Source organism: Aulostomus chinensis, chromosome 21 (assembly GCF_037954235.1).
Source record: "Aulostomus chinensis isolate RoL2024-O1b breed Wild chromosome 21, RoL_Achi_v1.0, whole genome shotgun sequence".
Classification (NCBI taxonomy): domain Eukaryota; kingdom Metazoa; phylum Chordata; class Actinopteri; order Syngnathiformes; family Aulostomidae; genus Aulostomus; species Aulostomus chinensis.
This window is the reverse complement of record NC_141340.1, coordinates 1,171,016-1,190,343: the sequence shown is the minus strand read 5'-3', so window position 1 is coordinate 1,190,343 and position 19,328 is coordinate 1,171,016. Positions and strand designations below refer to the sequence as shown.

At 50.8% G+C, this 19,328-nt stretch overlaps 2 protein-coding genes across 18 annotated transcripts; both read right to left on the bottom strand.

Annotated features, from left to right (window-relative positions):
* Positions 1-1,347: 1,347 nt before the first annotated feature.
* On the bottom strand, positions 1,348-7,903 carry LOC147241280 (MICOS complex subunit MIC26-like). 3 transcript variants are annotated; one of them, XM_086191896.1, is made up of 9 exons: positions 7,823-7,903; positions 7,356-7,463; positions 6,441-6,563; positions 6,285-6,317; positions 5,827-5,881; positions 5,506-5,601; positions 5,154-5,245; positions 3,679-3,768; positions 1,348-3,586 (listed from the first exon to the last, which is right to left on the bottom strand). In XM_086191896.1, the coding sequence occupies exons 1-9, from the start codon at positions 7,838-7,840 to the stop codon at positions 3,542-3,544; spliced, it is 660 nt and encodes a 219-aa protein (XP_086048022.1). In that variant the 5' UTR covers positions 7,841-7,903; the 3' UTR covers positions 1,348-3,541. The 3 variants fall into 3 exon arrangements, with proteins under 3 accessions (XP_086048022.1, XP_086048025.1, XP_086048024.1); XM_086191899.1 differs by having other exon boundaries at positions 7,780-7,853; XM_086191898.1 differs by lacking the exon at positions 7,823-7,903 and adding an exon at positions 7,641-7,775.
* An 844-nt stretch (positions 7,904-8,747) lies between these two features.
* On the bottom strand, positions 8,748-19,105 carry klhl15 (kelch-like family member 15). Of its 15 annotated transcripts, none has more exons than XM_086191588.1 (11): positions 18,999-19,105; positions 16,684-16,771; positions 16,055-16,602; positions 14,684-14,822; positions 14,283-14,471; positions 13,968-14,192; positions 13,548-13,709; positions 13,260-13,469; positions 12,560-12,795; positions 9,779-12,475; positions 8,748-9,644 (listed from the first exon to the last, which is right to left on the bottom strand). In XM_086191588.1, exons 3-10 carry the CDS (start codon positions 16,072-16,074, stop codon positions 11,722-11,724), a joined length of 1,935 nt encoding a protein of 644 aa, XP_086047714.1. In that variant the 5' UTR covers positions 16,075-16,602; positions 16,684-16,771; positions 18,999-19,105; the 3' UTR covers positions 8,748-9,644; positions 9,779-11,721. The 15 variants fall into 15 exon arrangements, with proteins under 15 accessions (XP_086047714.1, XP_086047711.1, XP_086047716.1 ...); XM_086191585.1 differs by having other exon boundaries at positions 16,055-16,592; XM_086191590.1 differs by having other exon boundaries at positions 16,055-16,163.
* Positions 19,106-19,328: the final 223 nt, after the last annotated feature.

Here is a 19,328-nt window from a genome sequence, read left to right as displayed (position 1 = left end):
GAACCAGCCACGTATGTTTAGCTTGAAGCTAACAGAGACTGATGCTAACAGCAGCTAAACTGTCCACATTATCTAGTGTAATCCAGGTCTTGTTAATCCAGACCAGTGGTCCACTAACACTTTGATCTGAGGTAAAACTATGAAGCGTCATTATTAATTCAGCTGCACTCCAGCAGCATCAAGCTAAACACGCATGGCTGGGGCTTCCTGCGTTCTGGAGTCAGGAGTAGCAGCAGTTTTCAGTCATGCAGGAGGAGAAAATCCCAGTTAGCAGGTCAGGTGATCAAAGCTGGCTGAGGCGTGTCGTGACCTTCTGATTCCAGGAGCGCTCACACGTGCGACACCAGGATGACGCCCTCCGTGTGTCACACACTTCCTGTTTGACCAGATAAACCCAGGAAACGGCTGTGACAACACAAATTGATTCTTCTGGGCTGGTTGATATTTTTGGGGCTGGCGAGCCACAACCCTGGCGCCCCCTGACCCGGCCCACAGCAGGTCGACAGGAACTTTCCCGGAGCGCGAGTTCCATCGGGTCGACTGGGGACAGGTTTGTCCTGAGGGAGGCAGGAACCAACAAATTCCCACCAACGAGACACAAGCACAGAGACACGCCCCGACATGACACACGCCAGGCCCCAACACGCCGCGGGGACACGGATCAGACGGCAGCTGACAACTGCAGAGACGGAACCGTGGACGGCAGCCCTGTCCATCGTTCACCTCTGTAGAACCGCAAGGGGCGTTGTCAAGTCCTGGAGATGATATTAGAAGAGGACCGGTTCTAAGAGCTGTTCTAGAAGTGGTTCTAAGAGCAGCTCTAGGGAACAGAACCCGTGTCGCGGTGTGTAAACGGACCCCTCCCTGAAGCACCTTTAAACCAGAAACACTGCCTTGCTTCCTAGTTGCCTGTTGACAAGCGGCCATGTTTCCTCAGGTGAGACGCTGCTGCTCGCCAGCTTCAGGTCTGGACGACGCTTCTGTCAGCAGCTCGTTCAGTTTGACAGGAACCGCTGAGTTCGGTTCTGCTGTACTTTTAACGGATACCAAATCAATGCATTAATTCAGTTTGACAGAAAAACTGCTGGCTTCAGGACACTTGGACAAAACCAACTAACTAGGTTAGTAGCTGGTTCAAAACTACAGTAGGAGCAGCTGGAAGGGGCGTACCACCACCTGGTGTTCCGGGGGTGCACATACTTCTGTGAATAAATGGATTTTTCCACGTTTGTGTACACTCAGACTTCAACAGTCCAATTAAATGACATAATGGAGACGTTACTATAGCAACAACAGCAGCTGTTCACCATCTGAAACATTTGAACAACAAAACGTAGAACAAAGGTCTGGTGTTCTTAGGCCATTTTAATTAGGTGTAATAAATTATCACACAGAAAAAAAGACATTTTCAAGTCAATCAAGCTGGAATGGAAACAGGAACACTGAATCAGAACTGAAGGCAACACAAGCGAGATGATGTCAGAGCAGCAGGCAGCGAAGGTGGAACGAGGGAAGGGAATGATTCATCATCGGTAAATAACCGGCTCGCGCTCACAGGGAGAAGGACAGGTGTCCCCATCACGTCACTTCCAGCTGAGCTGAGACGCATCCCAAGCCTTCACGCCAACACACCCTTGAAACGTTTCCCTTCACACACTCCAGCACGACTTTGGATTTCTGACCCAAAGAAAGGCAGATAAAAGCCAAACTGATTATCGGGCAACAACCACATTTCATATCTTCATTTTATAATTTGAGGAACGCGCTTCCCCCAAGTCAAGATCAGTTCCTTCTAGTCGGGTGTTGGAGACAGAGAACATGCCACCGAGTCACGCTAACAAAGAGTTAAAAAAAAAGGAATGATGAAAGTGTTTGTTTGACAGAAGCTGAACAGGTGAGTGATTACGGAGGCGGAGGAATGTCGAGGCCTGCGCTTTGGTCGAGAGTAACGACAGTTAGGAACCGTGGAAGTTGGAAAAAGACGAAGGCGTCCCAGGAATTAGACGGTGGAACACAACAGACACACACATCTATGACTCTGGTAGAGCAGCGCAGGACTGAGTGCTAGCAGCTAGAAACAACCAGAGTAGAACGTCTGGTTCTCGCATGTCCAAGTAAGAGACCTGAAGTCAGGCAGCTGCAGATACCAGCAGGTTCAGTTCTACATCAGATCCACCAGTAAACACCAGACTGGTGGATGGTGGAGGTTCAGTTCTACATCAGATCCACCAGTAAACACCAGACCGGTGGATGGTGTAGGTTCAGTTCTACATCAGATCCACCAGTAAACACCAGACCGGTGGATGGTGGAGGTTCAGTTCTACATCAGATCCACCAGTAAACACCAGACTGGTGGATGGTGGAGGTTCAGTTCTACATCAGATCCACCAGTAAACACCAGACTGGTGGATGGTGGAGGTTCAGTTCTACATCAGATCCACCAGTAAACACCAGACCGGTGGATGGTGGAGGTTCAGTTCTACATCAGATCCACCAGTAGACACCAGACTGGTGGATGGTGGAGGTTCAGTTCTACATCAGATCCACCAGTAAACACCAGACTGGTGGATGTTGAGGTTCAGTTCTACATCAGATCCACCAGTAAACACCAGACTGGTGGATGGTGGAGGTTCAGTTCTACATCAGATCCACCAGTAAACACCAGACTGGTGGATGGTGGAGGTTCAGTTCTACATCAGATCCACCAGTAAACACCAGACTGGTGGATGGTGGAGGTTCAGTTCTACATCAGATCCACCAGTAAACACCAGACCGGTGGATGGTGGAGGTTCAGTTCTACATCAGATCCACCAGTAACACCAGACCGGTGGATGGTGGAGTGGTGGAGTCTTAAAAACCTGGGTTGCTGCTTTCCAGGTTCAATCACCACATGGAGCAATCCCATTGGCTGCTGGGGGAGGAATCAGGAGACGACCACTTCCTGTTGGTGGAAGAGCCAGTAAATGACCAGCTCCTGATGGACTACAAACACCTCATACCTGGTGCTCTTCAATCAGATCCTTCAAATTAACAATACAACAATAAAGCGCCACACAAAGGCCTTCGTGGTATATTGGAGATTCCAGTGTAACCTTCGAGATCCCGGGAACACCGGATCATGGACATGTACCTCAGGATTCAGTCAAATGGTTCTTGAGTTGCCGTGTGGACAGAAATGGCAGCGGAACAAAAACATGGAATCACTAGAACATGTTTTGGCAAATAAAACAAGTCAAACCAGATTTAGTTTTCAGAAGCTCCAGTTTCAGTATTTTCTCCTTCACCTGGCTGACGTTCCCAGACACGACAGCACGTTCCTCAACACCAACGGCAATGAGCTTCTTTCACTTCTGGATGATGGACAGAAACGTTCCTGGGTTTAAACTGAGTTTCTCTGTAGGCGTCCAGCTGGCGGCGCGGCGGCGAATCCTAATATGGCTGAAGAATGTGGCGGGCGTAGGAATGAAGACCAGTGGCATCAGCGTGACCGTGTTCTTGCTTCAGTGCCACCTTGAGTGCAGAAGTGCGGCGTCCTGCTGTCTCAGCTCGCCGTGTTGTCGCTCTCTGTTCCCTCTTTCTTCTCAGACTTCCAGAACAAGACAAGACACAAGACCCGGATTATGAGCAGAGTGAAGCGGGTCGACAGAACCGACACCTGACCGCTGCCTCAACACTCACCTTCTTCTTGACAAACGGAGCCTCTTTCCAAAGAGTCTCCACAGCAACGCGACCCTGTTGAGCCCAGGAGAACGCAGAGTCCCGGCTCACCTGGGGGGAGCGAACACACATAAACCCAGTCTGATCTGAAAGAGTAATCCAGATTATTTTGACAGGAATGACAGAAGGGACCACAATAATCACTGGATTTGATGCAACTCCTCCAGAATCTGGCGTGACTTCATAACTGCATCTATATCAATAAAAGTCCACGGAAGAACTACAGAACCTGTCCTAATCTGGGATCCGTTCAAACCGAACTCAGCGGTTCCTGTCAAACTGAACGAGCTGCTGACAGAAGCGTCGTCCAGACCTGAAGCTGGCGAGCAGCAGCGTCTCACCTGAGGAAACATGGCCGCTTGTCAACAGGCAACTAGGAAGCAAGGCAGTGTTTCTGGTTTAAAGGTGCTTCAGGGAGGGGTCCGTTTACACACCGCGACACGGGTTCTGTTCCCTAGAGCTGCTCATATAATTGACTGCTCTTAGAACAGCTCCTACAACTACTCTTGGGACTGCTTCTAGAGCTGCTCTACAAACTGCTATTAGAACCGCTCCTAGAACTGCTCTTAGAACCACTTCTAGAACAGCTCTTAGAACCGGTCCTCTTCTAATATCATCTCCAGGACTTGACAACGCCCCTTGCGGTTCTACAGAGGTGAACGATGGACAGGGCTGCCGTCCACGGTTCCGTCTCTGCAGTTGTCAGCTGCCGTCTGATCCGTGTCCCCGCGGCGTGTTGGGGCCTGGCGTGTGTCATGTCGGGGCGTGTCTCTGTGCTTGTGTCTCGTTGGTGGGAATTTGTTGGTTCCTGCCTCCCTCAGGACAAACCTGTCCCCAGTCGACCCGATGGAACTCGCGCTCCGGGAAAGTTCCTGTCGACCTGCTGTGGGCCGGGTCAGGGGGCGCCAGGGTTGTGGCTCGCCAGCCCCAAAAATATCAACCAGCCCAGAAGAATCAATTTGTGTTGTCACAGCCGTTTCCTGGGTTTATCTGGTCAAACAGGAAGTGTGTGACACACGGAGGGCGTCATCCTGGTGTCGCACGTGTGAGCGCTCCTGGAATCAGAAGGTCACGACACGCCTCAGCCAGCTTTGATCACCTGACCTGCTAACTGGGATGTGAACTCAGATAAAAGGACTCAGCCGCCCCCTCAACTGACAAACCACCTGTGAGGAGTCTTCACGGGTCAAGCTGGACGTGAAGCTCTGACACCTGCACAGGTTCAGTACCAGGTCATTATGGGTCAGGCAGGTCGGTTCCGCTTCTATTACAGGTCAGCTGGGCTGTTTGTCAACGTCTGGAAATGATTTGTGACTTCTGATAGAAGCTGAAGGGAGGAGTGAGGGATCAAAACTGTTCAGTTTGATCAGCAACTTTCTCGGACGGATAAGGACCACTGGCGAGTGTCACAGCCGTGTGCTGATGATGTGTCGCACCTTTAGCAGCGCCGCGGCCTGCTGAGGGTAAAACATGGAGGCGGTCAGAGCCATGAGGCCGGCAGGAAACAGCACTCGCTTCACTCTGGAGCCTGGAGGAGACAAACGGCTGGTGTTAGAGGCGCCACGTCTTTATTGATCCGACAGCTCATCCATCCTGATAACAGAGAAACCTCATCACTGTCAACACAAGAGGCACCAGGCTGAGCCGCTACCACCAGCTGAAGGGCTCAGTTGTTATCCTAGAGTTACTTATTTCACTCGTTGATGTTTAAACTGACGTGACGCAGCAGAGAGACCTCACCAGTCGCTTCACCAGAGTGTTTGGGAGTGATCAGAGTGATCGGGTCACCTTTGGCCCAGTAGAGGCCCAGGAAGCCGGAGAAGCCCACCACGGCCATGCTGGGGTAGAGGTCAGGAGGAGGCTTGCTGAGGAACTGGTACACATCTGAGGTCAGAGGACACGTTGCTGTGAAACTTCTGATTTCTTTTAATCTTTAACATGTAACAAACATGTCATGTGACTCCAGATTGTTTGGTTTTCCACATTCCTGATCAATAATGAGCAATCGTGTGTCGTTGCTGAAGGCCAACAACCACAAACACATCAAACACATGTCAGAATTCTCTTGTTTATGTTTGTGATGAGGTCAGGCAGGTGGGCGTGTCTCACCTGCGGCTGTGGTTACAGAGGTGGTGATGCTGGGCTCCACGGTCTGGTACACTCGCTGCACACACACAAGAACCTCTGAGCCGCCAATCACAGGAGGGATTCTCCTACATTTGATTCATGAAGCCTTTTTCATTCCTGGCAAATGTTAAAACTGCTACACGGACAGAATAATGACGGGAAAACGATGACAGCCACGTGAAAGGGTGACAGAGCAAAGACGTGGGAGCGATAACTCTAATCAAAGGGTTAACCCCCCCCCCCCCCACTGCAGTGAACCAATCAAGCGCGACCGCAGAATAAAGGAGGAGGAGAGGACATGGAATCATCTAACTGGAAAGAAGTGGCTCATTAAAGCAAAAATAAAGAAAAGGTGTGACTTTTAGCGTTTCACTCTGACGGAGTTGAGTTGCGTAGATAAACAGCAGGTTTCCACGGAAACCGGCGGTGCTTCCACTGACCTCAACTTTCTCCAGGGCAGCCTGACCCGTTTGCTGCAAAGACAAGATGGAGACGTTTGCTGATTCAAACGATGCAAATGTTCTTTTTCTGCCACTGCAGGAACAGAGGAACATCTCTTCAAACGCCACAGTCATTCAGGTGGGACTGAAACCCACCTGACACTGGTGGGTGTAGGGTTCCGCCCATTTCCGCAGCGCTGCCACGCTCTGCTCCAACGGCCCAGCCTCTGGCTCCACGGACTGCGGTGCTGCTTCAGGGCTGCTGTACAAAGACGGCAGCTGGAACACAGAAGAGGTGCAGGAGGGTGATGATGGGTGATGGCTGATGGATGACCTGTGACCCCCCCTCCCGGAGACTGGCGAGCTCTGCATCCTCCTGGAAAACGAATCCTCAAGAATGCGCTTCTACCAGCTTTTCCTCTGCTTTGTAAAGAACTTTGTCATCTTGTATCAGGAGGAGTTTTGGTGAATTCTATTTGTATGAGAAACATTTATCAATGTCTGTGGCCATGACACGCGCAAGCAGCACCACATGTATCTAGTAACTAGTACGACTACTACGACTACTACTACGTCTCGAGATGAAATGTGACATCTCCTGAGATTTCACTGTACTTCAACAAGTCATAAGTGAGTAAAATAAATAAGAATATCAAATGATAAGAATTATATGCTGTAATATTGGCCTCAACTCTGAACAGATTTTTTTAAGTGCTTAGATAAAGGTTAAAATACAACAACACCAAAAACCAACTTTCCTCTATCCGCCGGCGCCAGCGGCCCTGGTTTTGCTTCTTCTTGTCCCTTTCAACTCTTTTATTAAACTGCTCTTTGTTTCCTCCCTCCTCCATCAACAAACAAACCCAGAACTACTGGCTCACTGCCAAACAGAAAAAAAAAATCAGAAAAAAAATCAACCTAACGTGATGCAAAACAGGTGTAAGTGCGCCCATATGGATGAACAGCCTTGGCGAGGTCAAAGGTCAAGAGTTCATGGAGGGAGGAAGGGAGGCAGGACATGCCTGAACCCACTGACCCCCCCCCCCGCCTGCCTGACACTGATGAACCCACCTCGTCGATGCTCAGCGCGGGTTGGGGGCTCTTCTTCTTCTTCCCCTCGCTGGCAGCAGCCAGCACGGAGCCGCTCAGCAGGCCAGCCAGGCCGGCGCGCAGCGACATCTAGTGGCGCGACGGCAGACCGGACACACACACACAAATGTTAGAGATGAAAACGCCACGTAATGTATTTAAATATGAAGATAGTAAAGAAGAACACAGTTTTCAGGTACAACAAAATGAAAACGGTTCGTCCTTTCCAGTCACGTCCTCAGCCATTAGCGACAAGTGACGCTTCACCTGTTTAGCTAGCATGCAGCAGCGAGCTAGCAGCTGGCTAATAATGGCCGCTCGCTAGCTTAGAAATTTCTCTTCGTTGTCAGTTAACAGCGTGTGACACGACAATAATCACTTGCTTCGTTACATGACGGCCACTTACTAGCAGTTTAATTCGTTAAAGATTTAAAAGGTCTCGTAGTTACCAGCTTCACATATGACATTCTTGTCCGAAACACCAGCGCTTTCTACGGCAAGCCGGAGGTCTACGGACATACGCAAGCGCGTTGTCTGAGAAGTCCCTCAAGCGCTGGAATAAAAACACTCGTTATCCTGAGCCATGAAAACAACTGTTTTCATTCATCGACCACCAGTGGAACAGTTAAAATACACTTTACAAATGTACTGTTCAAATATCAATAGAAGTTAAAATACATAAGAAACTGTTTAATTTTAACAGGGCAATAAGAGTTGTTCTCAATTGAGTTCTCAATCACGTCAATCCTATCATAAAAAGTTCCACCAAGAGGTTTTGCAAAGTCAATAAGCTCATCAGTTTAAAGTCCATTTGAAATACAGATGTAAAAAACCTCATAGGGTCTTCGCCCTGGAGTGCCTCTGGGCTCAGGCCCCAATAACAAGAGACAGAAGGCGAGTTATGATTCCAGTCCCTTTTCCCCATCAACTCCTCATTTCTGCTCATGGAGTTTAAACTGTAGTCAACTGGAATGGAAGTTGTCCTTCTAATAAACGTCTAACTGACTTTTGGAATCATCAGTTTGAGTCTCATTATTTCTTCGAGTTTTTATTAATATTTTAATTCAAACGATTTATTTAAGGGGTAATATTTGTTTTTAACCATTTATAAATGATGACTTACTTTGAGGATTAATTGAATTCAGTAATCAATGACTTAAGGGACATTTTGTTGTATATAGTTTCATCTCGATTTTCAAGTTTTGAGGAACTGAATGAAGAACTTGTGTTTTTCTGCAGGTCCAACACTGTAACGACGTCTGCTAGACTGTCACTGAGCAACTGTGCTGGGCATCAGGGGCCACATTCTGGTCCTGAGTCCCAGCTTTCATCCACTCAGACATAAAAACACTCAGCAGCCGTCTGAAAGTCGACCAATATGAACATTTATTTCTGGAAAGAAGTTACAAATCGCTTCCAAAGAGGTTTCTACCCAGATTATTAGATATGTTTAATCTGTTTCACCTTCGTCTTCGGACAGTAACAAGCTGTTTTTAATCCTTCTTCTGTTTTCCTGCCGACAGACCGCTGGACTAAAGGATGCTGCGCCGGGACTGAACGCGCCTCGCATCAGGACAGTCGCACAGAACCGGTTTCATCTTGATGGAGGTCCGAGGAGGCAGACGAGTCGTCGAGGGGCGTTGGCCAGCACACCGGCCTCTGACAGAGTTAACCACACGTGACACTTCAAAGGTAGCAGAGGTATAAAAAAAGAGAAGTTACCAGTTTAAAAAAAGTGCATAGATGAGAAAATAATAAGCGGAGGGATGAAGAGCTGGGAGGTGATCTAAGAAATCATCAACACGTTCATTTCACCTTTGTGTTTTCATTTAGCGTTAGCTAAAGCGTTAGCTAAAGCGTTAGCTAAAGCGTTAGCTAAAGCGTTAGCGTCCACATTTGAGACAGATTCCATACCAGCTGCTATTGAGCAGAGATTTACTTCCTCTGTGATAACAAGAATTAAATTTCAGTCGTCAAATTCAGCCTGAAACTGTGGTTCTGCTCAGCCATGGACGAGTGTCATTAGTTTGGTCAACAGGAGGAGCCAGCTGGTCGCACTCGTTCAGACGTCTTCCCGTCACCTCTGGGCTCCGATCCAAGCGTCAGCGGATCACCGATCCTCCGTCTGGATTAATTAGACCTGGATTACACCAGATGACCTGGAGAGACGGTAGACGCACGTCTTTGGACAGTTTAGTTGTTGGGAGCCGTCAGTCTCCGTTAGCTTGAAGCTAAATTTACGTGGCTGGTTCCTCCTGCACTCTGGAGTCACTAAGGAGGAGGGGAAAGCATCTTAGTGAGCTGAATACTCCTGTTGGTGAGTACTTGAAAGGCAAATACACTTTGGGACGAGTAGTAGTGCTGGAGCGTGATGCTCCGAAGACAAGAGAGAAAAAACATCGGACCTGAAATGAAACTTTGAACTGATGAAGAGCTGAAGTCACGTGACGAAGCCACAGCAGGAGTCTGACGCAGCCGCTGGATGTCTGTCCGTATTCCCAGGATGTGCTAGCTGGTTCTATGGTCTGTTCTTCTGGACGATCTAGTACGTCTTCCCTTTGTTAGCCCGTGTAGCTCTGCGGAGGTGAGAGGATGGACGGTCGCGGAGGAACAGGGAAGGAGGACAAGGGAGAGTTGGGCGATAAGACAGTTTACACCACAGGAGCGGTGTTCTCTCGTGATCTTACGATTCCAGCTCGCAAGGTAACGTGATCCGGGCCGACGAGGAGGAGCGGGACCAGGCGTCCGCACCGACTTTCTCTATGGAGGTTCTGAATAAAAGCAGAAGATCAACAGTGATATCTACCATCGCATCGTCCAGCCGCACATCTGAACACACCTCTCACAATGAAGTTGGGGTCATAATAAATAATCCTACCACCACGGTTACTGCATAGCTCGGAGAAAGCAATTCTCTCAGAAAATAAATAACTTAAATAGACAGCTGGCGGACGGAACTGCATCGTTTCTCTAGCCCTTTTCAACTCATGAAAAATAAAAGGAAAAATATCCAGAAGGAGTCGGTGCAGAGACTGGCTGGGCGGCACCGACGGACGGACCTCTGATCAGATAAACATGCTGGTAGATCGGTGGGAAACACTGGCTGGTTATCGGCGGCTGCTTTGGGATGCGGACGCTGACGCGTGATATGCGGCGAGCGGATTACACAGGAACAGCTGCGTACTGCGTGATGGTCAAGTGAATCCATTTACACCCAGGAGCCACAAGAAGCAGCAGTAAAGTGCAGGAAATGTGGACGAGGGCGGCGCTGCCAGTGACCGCGGTGACATCAGCGAGCCCTCGTGTACCACCGGTTCCCTCAAAAATCTTCCTACAAATGTTCCCGAGCCAGGATGGACGAGGAGGGAAGCAGGGAAGAGGTTACATGAGCAGGACACTGCAACGCACTGGAAGCTGAACACACGAGCGCGTCGTCTGACGGGGGAGGGGTTGAAACGTCAGTTTACTGCTCTCCTTCATATAACGGAGACGTATAAAAATAGCTGCACTAAAACACCTGATCGTTTTCTCGGACCTACATTTATACAGCAGGCAGGGCGCGGTTGATGCAACAGTGGTAATCGTTCTGGTCATGACTACTGAGTTGACTCTTAAAGGAACACGCCAACTTTTAAGGAAAGTCTGTAATTGCATCACCTCAATCATCGCTGCTCACGACCAGTCGTCATGCTAAGCTACGAGCTCCCGGGACGAGCGTCTCCATCGGCCTGTCTGGCTACTCTGGTGACCACAGACAAGAAGAGAGCGCCCTAAAAGTGGGCGTGTCCCTTTCAGAGGTACTAGGTTAACGATCTATTTGTTTGCCTTTACATAGGTCAGTGGATGCTAATAAACCCCAGGACGCCACTGATGGAGGCTGTCTGAGACCTTCACTGAGTTTAGCTGGGAAGAAAGAAGCCGTTTTTTCACCGGTAAATGAATCTTAGCGTCCGGGCCCAGGCCCCGCCCCTCCACTAACCTCCATCCAGCTAACAGAAATATACAATTTTGATCAAACTGGTTGAGGCATGAATGCGATGCTTCCAGTGCGTTTCTGCAGTTGGCCTGACCGGACCGGACCGGACCAGACCGGACCGGACTGCGCGCGTGGATGAGCTGTAGAACCCGAACCTGACCACAGTCCAAACACACCAGCAGAATGAAACTCTCTCTCCCACAGATATTTTTCTTAAATTTTCTGAGAAAACGAATTGTGAAAATGTTCAAGCTGAACGCCATAGCGCGCCACGCTCTGATGGCCCGCGTTAAGAACATCAGGGGGGCGGGGGTCCAGTCCTCCAGCCAGGTCCTCAGTTTCTATAAAAAGGGGCGTGGCAAGGAGCAGACCTCAGCTGCAGCGTCTGACGTGCTCCAGCACGTATTCTGGGAAGTGCAGACTGCACACCTGCAGACCGTCTAGTTTGCAAGGCATCCTGGGATACTCGTCCTCCTTCCACTTGTTTTCGTCGGGGTCGAAGGTGAGGATGGAGTCACTGTAGTGGCCGTTGTAGCACAGGCCTCCCAGCACCATGATCTGTCTGTCCAACACTGCCACGCCATGACCACTGCGCCCGATGGGCATGGAGGCGAGGATGGTCCACTCATCCGTCTCGGGGTCGTAGACCTCGGTGGACGGGCAGCCCTGCGACTCGAAGGAAGCCCGCAAGATCACGCACACGCCCCCAAACACGTACAGCTTCCCGTTGTGCGAGATCATCTTATGGAAGCAACGGGCGTAGTTCATTTTGGATTTGTTCTCCCAGCAGCTGGCGTGGGTGCCAGGCAGCAGAGCGCTTCGCCCCACACGTGTCCTCTGTGCATCCGACCCGCCCGAGCCCCCGCCCCCTCCTCCCGCTTCCCGCCCGGGATCGAACACGCACACCTGTTTGGAGGTGGACGAGGAGGTGATGCCACCAGTGATGTAGAGTTTACCGTTGAGGACCGTCCCCTCATGACCGTACTTGTTTACAGGATACGGGTCAACAAACTCCCAGCGGTCCTCTGTGATGTCATAGCGCTCCGTCGAATAGAAGGTCTCATCTCGCGTGCGGCCGGCCACAGCATAGATAAACTTGCCAATGACTCCAACAGCGAACTCTGACCTGAAAACAACAAATGGTGGCTCATTAATTGATTCAAGCAAAGAAGCGGACACAAGACCAAACCGCAAACGGGCCGGCGCGGACCTGGGCACCGACATGTCCGCCATCCGTAGCCAGGAGTTCTGCCGAGGGTCGTAGCGGTAGACCTTAGACGAGGCATGAAACTCTCCGTCCGGCCCCAGCTCCTCTCCGCCCAGCAGGAAGGCAAAGTTGTTGACGATGGCCAGGCAGTCGGGCCGCAACGGCACCTGAGGTCCCTCCAGCTCCCACCACACCTGCGGCATCGAACACACGTCACTGAACCCGTTAGAGACGCCGATCTGAGAATATATAAAACGGAGCATTGAAACCACACCCACAACAAACTCCTCGCTGCTCCAAAATAAAAGCACCTGTGGACATTGAAGACGAGCAACTGCATTTAGTTACAAACATGTGACAGAGGCTCTGGAGGGCAGCAAGCCCAGTGCATTCTGGTTATCGTAGGCTTTGCACTGTTTTCTCTGGAAACACAGAACTTTCCAGTTTCTCGACCACACAAACAGACACTTGGCTCACTTTAACCTTCCAGCTCATCCTGTTGCAGAGGCCAGTCCCCAAACACCCCAACATCAGGACGAGTGAGTGGCGAAGACCTCAGGATATCACAACAAGATCAATACTAGGGCGCGGCATCAAGACGGTATCCTGTACGATAATACTGTGATATACTGCTATATATACGTTTTCCTGTTCAGCTCGTCTGATTGGTTTTCATCACATCGTCAGATTAACATTCAGGCACCTTGGGGCGCTGCAGAAGCAGGATCTTGCTGTTGACCATGCTGTGACCGATCATTCCCCTGAAGACGGCGGTCTGCGGCCGAACGGAGCGGATGCGGTTGGAGCGCGTCTCCACTAGAGGCTGCTGGTTGACATCGTGGAAGTAGCTGAGCGCCTGGTCAACCTCCTGCCTCAGCTGCCGAGAGTACCGGTAGAACTCGGACGTCTTCACCTGCGAGGAGCGGACGGCGTGTTACAAGATGAACAGGAAAAACAAAATCACGCATCTACAGAGGACACGGCCACTTACCTTCTCAAAGATGTTGGCGGGAGTCATGAGGCAGAAGCGGATAGACTGGACGATGGTGTCGGTGTGCCTCCAACGTCGCCGGTCATGTCGCAGCCACGACTGGACGGCTTCGTACAGTTCGATTTCTGGGAATCGACTCAGAGCGTCACTGTTCAGATACGCCTGGTTCAAACAAGAGGACAAAGACGGAGCGGAGCTGTGAGTGAGGGAGCGGAGAACCCACGCCCTTCTGATCCTACAGTCTCTTATTTTTTAATCTGCTGTATCTCCTCCCTGTTCTCCTGGCGTGGCATCAGGACAGCACTCCTCATACGTATTTGAGGGTTCCATGTTTTCATCACACGAGCGCTCACGTACACTTCTTGTTTATTTAATAGTTTTCTGTTTTGAAGCCAAGAATTTCAGAGGAGTCGACCAAACCTGCAGTCTCTCCAGGCTGAGGTAGGACAGGAAGTCGGGCCGGCTCATCAGAGGGACAAAGTTGTCGAGCAGGAAGTTGTCGAGCTGCTCCTGGACACCCTCCACGCCCACGCTGAAGTCCTCCAGGAGCCGCATGACCTCAGCACAGTTCTCCAGGCAAATCTTGGCCAGCAGGAAGGAGCAGCAGAACTCCACCGCTTCCGTCAGCTGGACGTACATCGCCGCCTGCCACCACACGGAGAGAACAGTCGACTGATTACGCACCGTCTACAGGCAACACATGACCCCCCCAGGAGAATGAGCCAGCCAGCCCACCTGCAGGATCTCCTGGACGGTGGGCATGCTGAGCTCCAGTGAGCCGTAGTACATGAACCGCAGGATGTGGCCGAACCCTGCTGCCGTCAGCCCCTTCATGTGGATCTTGTCCTGGTCGCGCTCCCTCATGTCTGCTGTGAACATGACCCGGAAGTAGTCGCTCTGGGTGGCCAGAAGCGCCTTATGGGCCTGGAAGAGAACGACACACGAGCAGTGATGCTGCCTATGACGCGTCTCGCCCTGATCGTGAGCTTACGCTGCCCGACAGTCCTGAGACACGTAAGTACATGATTGAGTAGTTTGGCAGGTTAGTGTACGTGGAGGTGGGTAGGTGAGTGTGTAGATCAGTGGAGCCCAGACGACCCTGATGAGAGCCCCAACGGCCACTCCTCTGGTTTTACCTGGAAATGGTGCTCCTCAATCAACAGTGTGACATCCAGCAGCAGACGCTCCTCGTACAGGGCCCGGAAGCCCGACGACACGCTCCCATCATGCACCTGGGACAGGTACACCTCCACATCCGCCCCCGACATAACACACCTGGAGGCACGAGGGAGAGCGAGGAGCAGCAGGAGGAGGGGTACGGAAGCAGGGTTAGATCAGATCACCAGGGGAAACTGGACATGCTTGAGATTCTTGAACAGAACTCAGAACGAGTCCACATGCTGCCAAAGATTTAGAACACCGATGAACCGCGAGCACGTCTAACAAGTAAGAACAACCAGAGAGGCTGGCCAGGGAGCCCCGGGCCAGGGAGCCCCGGGCCAGGGAGCCCCGGGCCAGGGAGCCCCGGAGGTTTGAGAGAGGAGGCATCAACAGGTGCATGTTGCCGAGGTGCTGGCCAATGTTGCAGGTACATGGCGTCGGCCTCATCTGGACGGTATGTTGCTGCTGCAGGAAGTTGCACGCAGCCTCGTCATGAGAGGAGGACAGCCTGGCTGGAGCATCACTCCTTGTTGGAATGCTGTCAGCGACTGGCCGACGGTGACTGAGATCTGACTGAGAGTGAATGACACTGAACAGATCTGAGCTCCAGAGCTGCTGATTCGTTCCTGCTCAGTCACATGGTTCCACAGAACGACACACATCCAACTTTGAGAACTTGATTTCTGGATGGAGTCTGGATCGGATCCCCTGGAGCGGGTCTGACAGAACTCCTGGGCTGTGTTGCATGATTCCACATGAGCTGCCTGAATGCAAATGTGTTCTGAGCAGACCCAAACATTCTCTGATGACATCATCAGAAAGCAAAGGTCATTGAGGACAAGTCAGCAAATATCAGACTCAAGGCTGAGCAGGTCTGACTGGTGAAACGGATCGTTCAGAGAAAGCAGCCACAAGGAAACACGCGCACACTAACACTGCTTCAAAAAAAACGACTGAGTATGTGAGGTGTTCTAGATCTTTAGAGCAGGAGAACAGCATGACGCGTCTTCATGGTGAGAACCCAGCTGTCGAATTCAAACAACGCAGGGATTAACTGGAATTAAAAGCAATTCCAGGACCTCAGCAGCCACTCAGCTGCTCGGATGCTGTTTTTGAGAGGTGGCGCTCAGCAGCACCGGCAGCATGAAGAGATCGGCACCTGAAGCTGTTACAGTTCTAGCTGCTGCGTCTGGTTCCCCTGATCCACCGCAGCCCCGCGCACGGGGAACCAAGACAGATCATTGTCATCAAAAGCATGAGAACACACACACACACACTCACCTGCACAGCTACACAAACTCAATCACCCATCAAGACTGCAAACACACACACACACACACACTCACCTCTGATTGGCCACGGGCATGTCAGAGGGGGTTGTCCGAGCCAATCAGAGGACAGTGCCCCTTGTGTCCAGTAGATGCTAACAAAGTCCCTTTTCAGAGCGTCAATCACCTGAACGACAAAGCCAACACAACCGCCACATTAAAGCAGGAACCAGGTGTCTCAGGTGTTGGACACACAAAGGTGTCAAACAAAAATCATTTCTAGTCATGGACAAAACCTGCTGAGGTGATTAAAAGAATCCATCTTTCAGCAACTCATTTGTATGTTGAAGGGTTTACAGGCAGAAAGTTGTGTGCTGTTAGCAGCTTCATGTTCCTCATCGCTGCAAAACAATGCTCATCAGTCCTGCTGGGTTCCTGTCTGGGGTCTGCAGGCTGCCTCCTCACCACTAGGTGTCACTCAACCCTCCACACCGCTCCTTTAATTCAAACTGCTGTCCTCTGACTGGCAGCAGCAGCAGTCTACTAGAGAACCAACGTCTTGGTCAGTGGGTTTGTTCTCCAGCGTTCTGGTCCGGCTCAGCTTCACGTGACTAACCTGAGAAATACTGAGGATCATAAAAGTGCTGAGTTTGCAGATGTGAGCTCATTCAAGTACACGAGTCGGACATGAGGAGGACCCTCGGTACCTTTTGGAGCCTGGACAGACAATCACAGGATTTGACGGCTGGACGCTAAGAGGCTGCTCGCATTTCCTGTGTTTATGTTTCCCTGGTTCTGCCCAGAAAGAGGAAAAGAAGAAGAAAAAGAAGAAGAAGTTGAGGAGAGTTACAGCTACAAAGCAGCTGGACGAACGCTTCTACAGTCCAACAATCCAAGGAAGTCCCTACTTCACACACCAGCAGGACAGCTTTGGGATGTCCACTGGTGTGAACATAATGAGACTCAGACCGTATTTCCTATGTTTAGGCAGCAGGCGCACAAATAAAAATAGAGAAAACCCAATCATTCAACTCCCAGTGACGTCTGCTGGATCGGCGCCGTGATGTCAATGGGGACGACATCTCCGGTAACTGACCGGAGAAACTCTGGGTGATGCTGGATCATTTCCAGACGTTTGATATTCACGGCTGCTAGTCGATATGTGCCGATGTCGTCATTATCTGGAGAAAAGCAGGACTGTATTCAATGCAACCTTCACGCCAGGCTCACGGTCCGTGTCATGTCAGGATGCTCACGTCCTGCACTGACAGGACGAGGAAAATGTGGACATTCTTATTTATTTACTAACCATTTGAAAGTCCACCAACTATATTTACTGTTGCTTCCTGGTGATGATGGTGATGAACGAGGAGCGGAGGAGACTTGAGCTGAACCGGACTGCCAGCACCGCTCACGAGCTTCCTGAGATCAGGACTGCAGACTATTGGTCGACACTCGTTTCTACCTCCTGATACTGGTCCCAGCAGCAGCCCCAGGAAACCAGTATCAGTCAGTTGTTTCATTCTAACACTCAGCTCCCCTGTGTCATCAGGTCAACCCTCTCACAGCGAGTACACCCAGTACTCCGCAGTATTACTCAGTAGCTAAGAGGTGGTTTGCCGGAGGTTCGTCTCTTCCTCCAGCATCATGCCAGCCCCAGAGGAACCTGACCCGGCTTCGCTGCTCTCAACCACCACCAAGAAGCGAGATAGGTTGCGGCTAACGAGCAAACAACCGGCGGACGCGTTCCTGAGCTCCACCGAGGAGCTTCGCGCCTCCTCGCCGGTGTCAGAGGTTGAACGCCAGCGAAGACGCGAGTTCCTTCTTGGATGGAGACGCGTGTTTGTTGTCGCTCCGCCGCTGAGGTGTCTGACTCGGGCGATGCTAGCGAGGCAGCTAACGCGAGCAAACGGCGCCTATCCTGAATGAAGCCCTGGGTTCGAGGAGGACAGCAGCGCGCGGAGGAGCTCTCCTCCACGGACTTGTCCAGCTGTCAGACACCGAAAGCTGGCAGCGAGCGCGCCGGGGTAGATGCCCCAAAACATAGGCTGCATAGCGGTTCACTCCGGCGTCCGAGGGCAGCTCAGGTGTTAGCAGGGGAAGCCGAGGGGCACGCCGGAACCAGCGGGGCTGGTGCTCAACGCCGCGGCGACCTATCCTGGCTGCCTGATCAGGTGAACTCGCTGTCACGATTCGCACTGGTGACAGGAGCCACGGGAACCGACGGCACTCAACCGGTGACGGCTTTAGCTTAGCTGCTAAATCCAGTCGTCTCACCTCGGCGGTGCGAATCCCCACAGCCCCTCTTCGACCAGGCAGCTCTGGCCCCCTCGGACATGAAGTTGCGGGTTCAATTCCGGAATCGGGAAAGCGAACGGCAGCGGTGTACTGCCATGTTAGCAGCCGTTAGCCAGACCCCCCGCTCGGATCTACTTCAGACGGCTAACGAACCACAGCGGTCCACTGGCTTTGCGGACGCCATTTTCTGCAACGGCGTCATTTCCCTTTTGGGCGGAACAGAAGGGCGTAGCGCGGTGCATTAAAGATTGTAGCCGCGGAAGATGGATCACTCCACCGGAGAGCTCGAACCGGGACGAGCAGCCGCCAACTCACTGGCTTCGATTTACTTTGTCAAATGGTTCCAACCGAATTGGAAGATTTGATTCGATTTGTTAAAAACAAAAGATTCAACACATCTGACTCAATAAATTAACTGCGTGAATGACACTCCACCACAGCCGAAGTGGAAGTGATGCTGATATGAAGCAGATTAAGTTAAAAAAAAAAACAAGTGACGATGTGTTCAACATTAAAAAAGAACATTTTATACATACAAATGCCAATTCGCATTTCCTTTGGGCTTCACGGTCCTGTTACTCTAGCAACAGATTCACTCACACAACATGGTGCCTTAAAGCAGCGAGGTTCGCCATGTTTGCTCTGAAAGTTGTGAATAAGAATTGTTCTTAATTGCTTGCCTGGGTAAATAAAGGTTAAATGAAAAAAAAGTTGCTGTTTCTACCTTTACGTACGTCAGGGTCAGGCTCGGAATGCTACAAAACCTCAAAGTTTTCATTTCTTTTTTAGTCGCTAATACATTTAAAACGACTTGACACCAGAAACCCCAGAACAGGTTTCTCAATGAGAAGACTACAAATCACAAGAGGACTACAAAATAGTCCATGAATGACGTTATCAAACCGCGACGGTCCTGATCCATAGGGAATGACATTTTTGCGACATGTTGGAGTAAACGAAATTTAGTCAAGAACACGTAGTAGTTTAAGAATTCATAGCTGTTGGTGGCATGTAAACTACAAGAGCCAGTTGGTCATCATATTAACTGTGTTTT

Bases quoted from the DNA above. Each gene is read 5' to 3' on its own strand.
- klhl15 (XM_086191578.1), bottom strand. From the start codon at position 18,314: ATGTCCGAGGGGGCCAGAGCTGCCTGGTCGAAGAGGGGCTGTGGGGAT. The intron at 14,193-14,282 runs GTGGGCTGGCTG...GTGTGGTGGCAG, and splicing joins CCGTCCAGGAGATCCTGCAG to GCGGCGATGTACGTCCAGCT. The intron at 13,710-13,967 runs GTTTGGTCGACT...TGTTTGAACCAG, and splicing joins TCAGCCTGGAGAGACTGCAG to GCGTATCTGAACAGTGACGC.
- LOC147241280 (XM_086191896.1), bottom strand. The intron at 6,318-6,440 runs GTGGGTTTCAGT...TTGTCTTTGCAG, and splicing joins CCTACACCCACCAGTGTCAG to CAAACGGGTCAGGCTGCCCT. The intron at 3,587-3,678 runs GTGAGTGTTGAG...TTGTTCTGGAAG, and splicing joins CTCCGTTTGTCAAGAAGAAG to TCTGAGAAGAAAGAGGGAAC.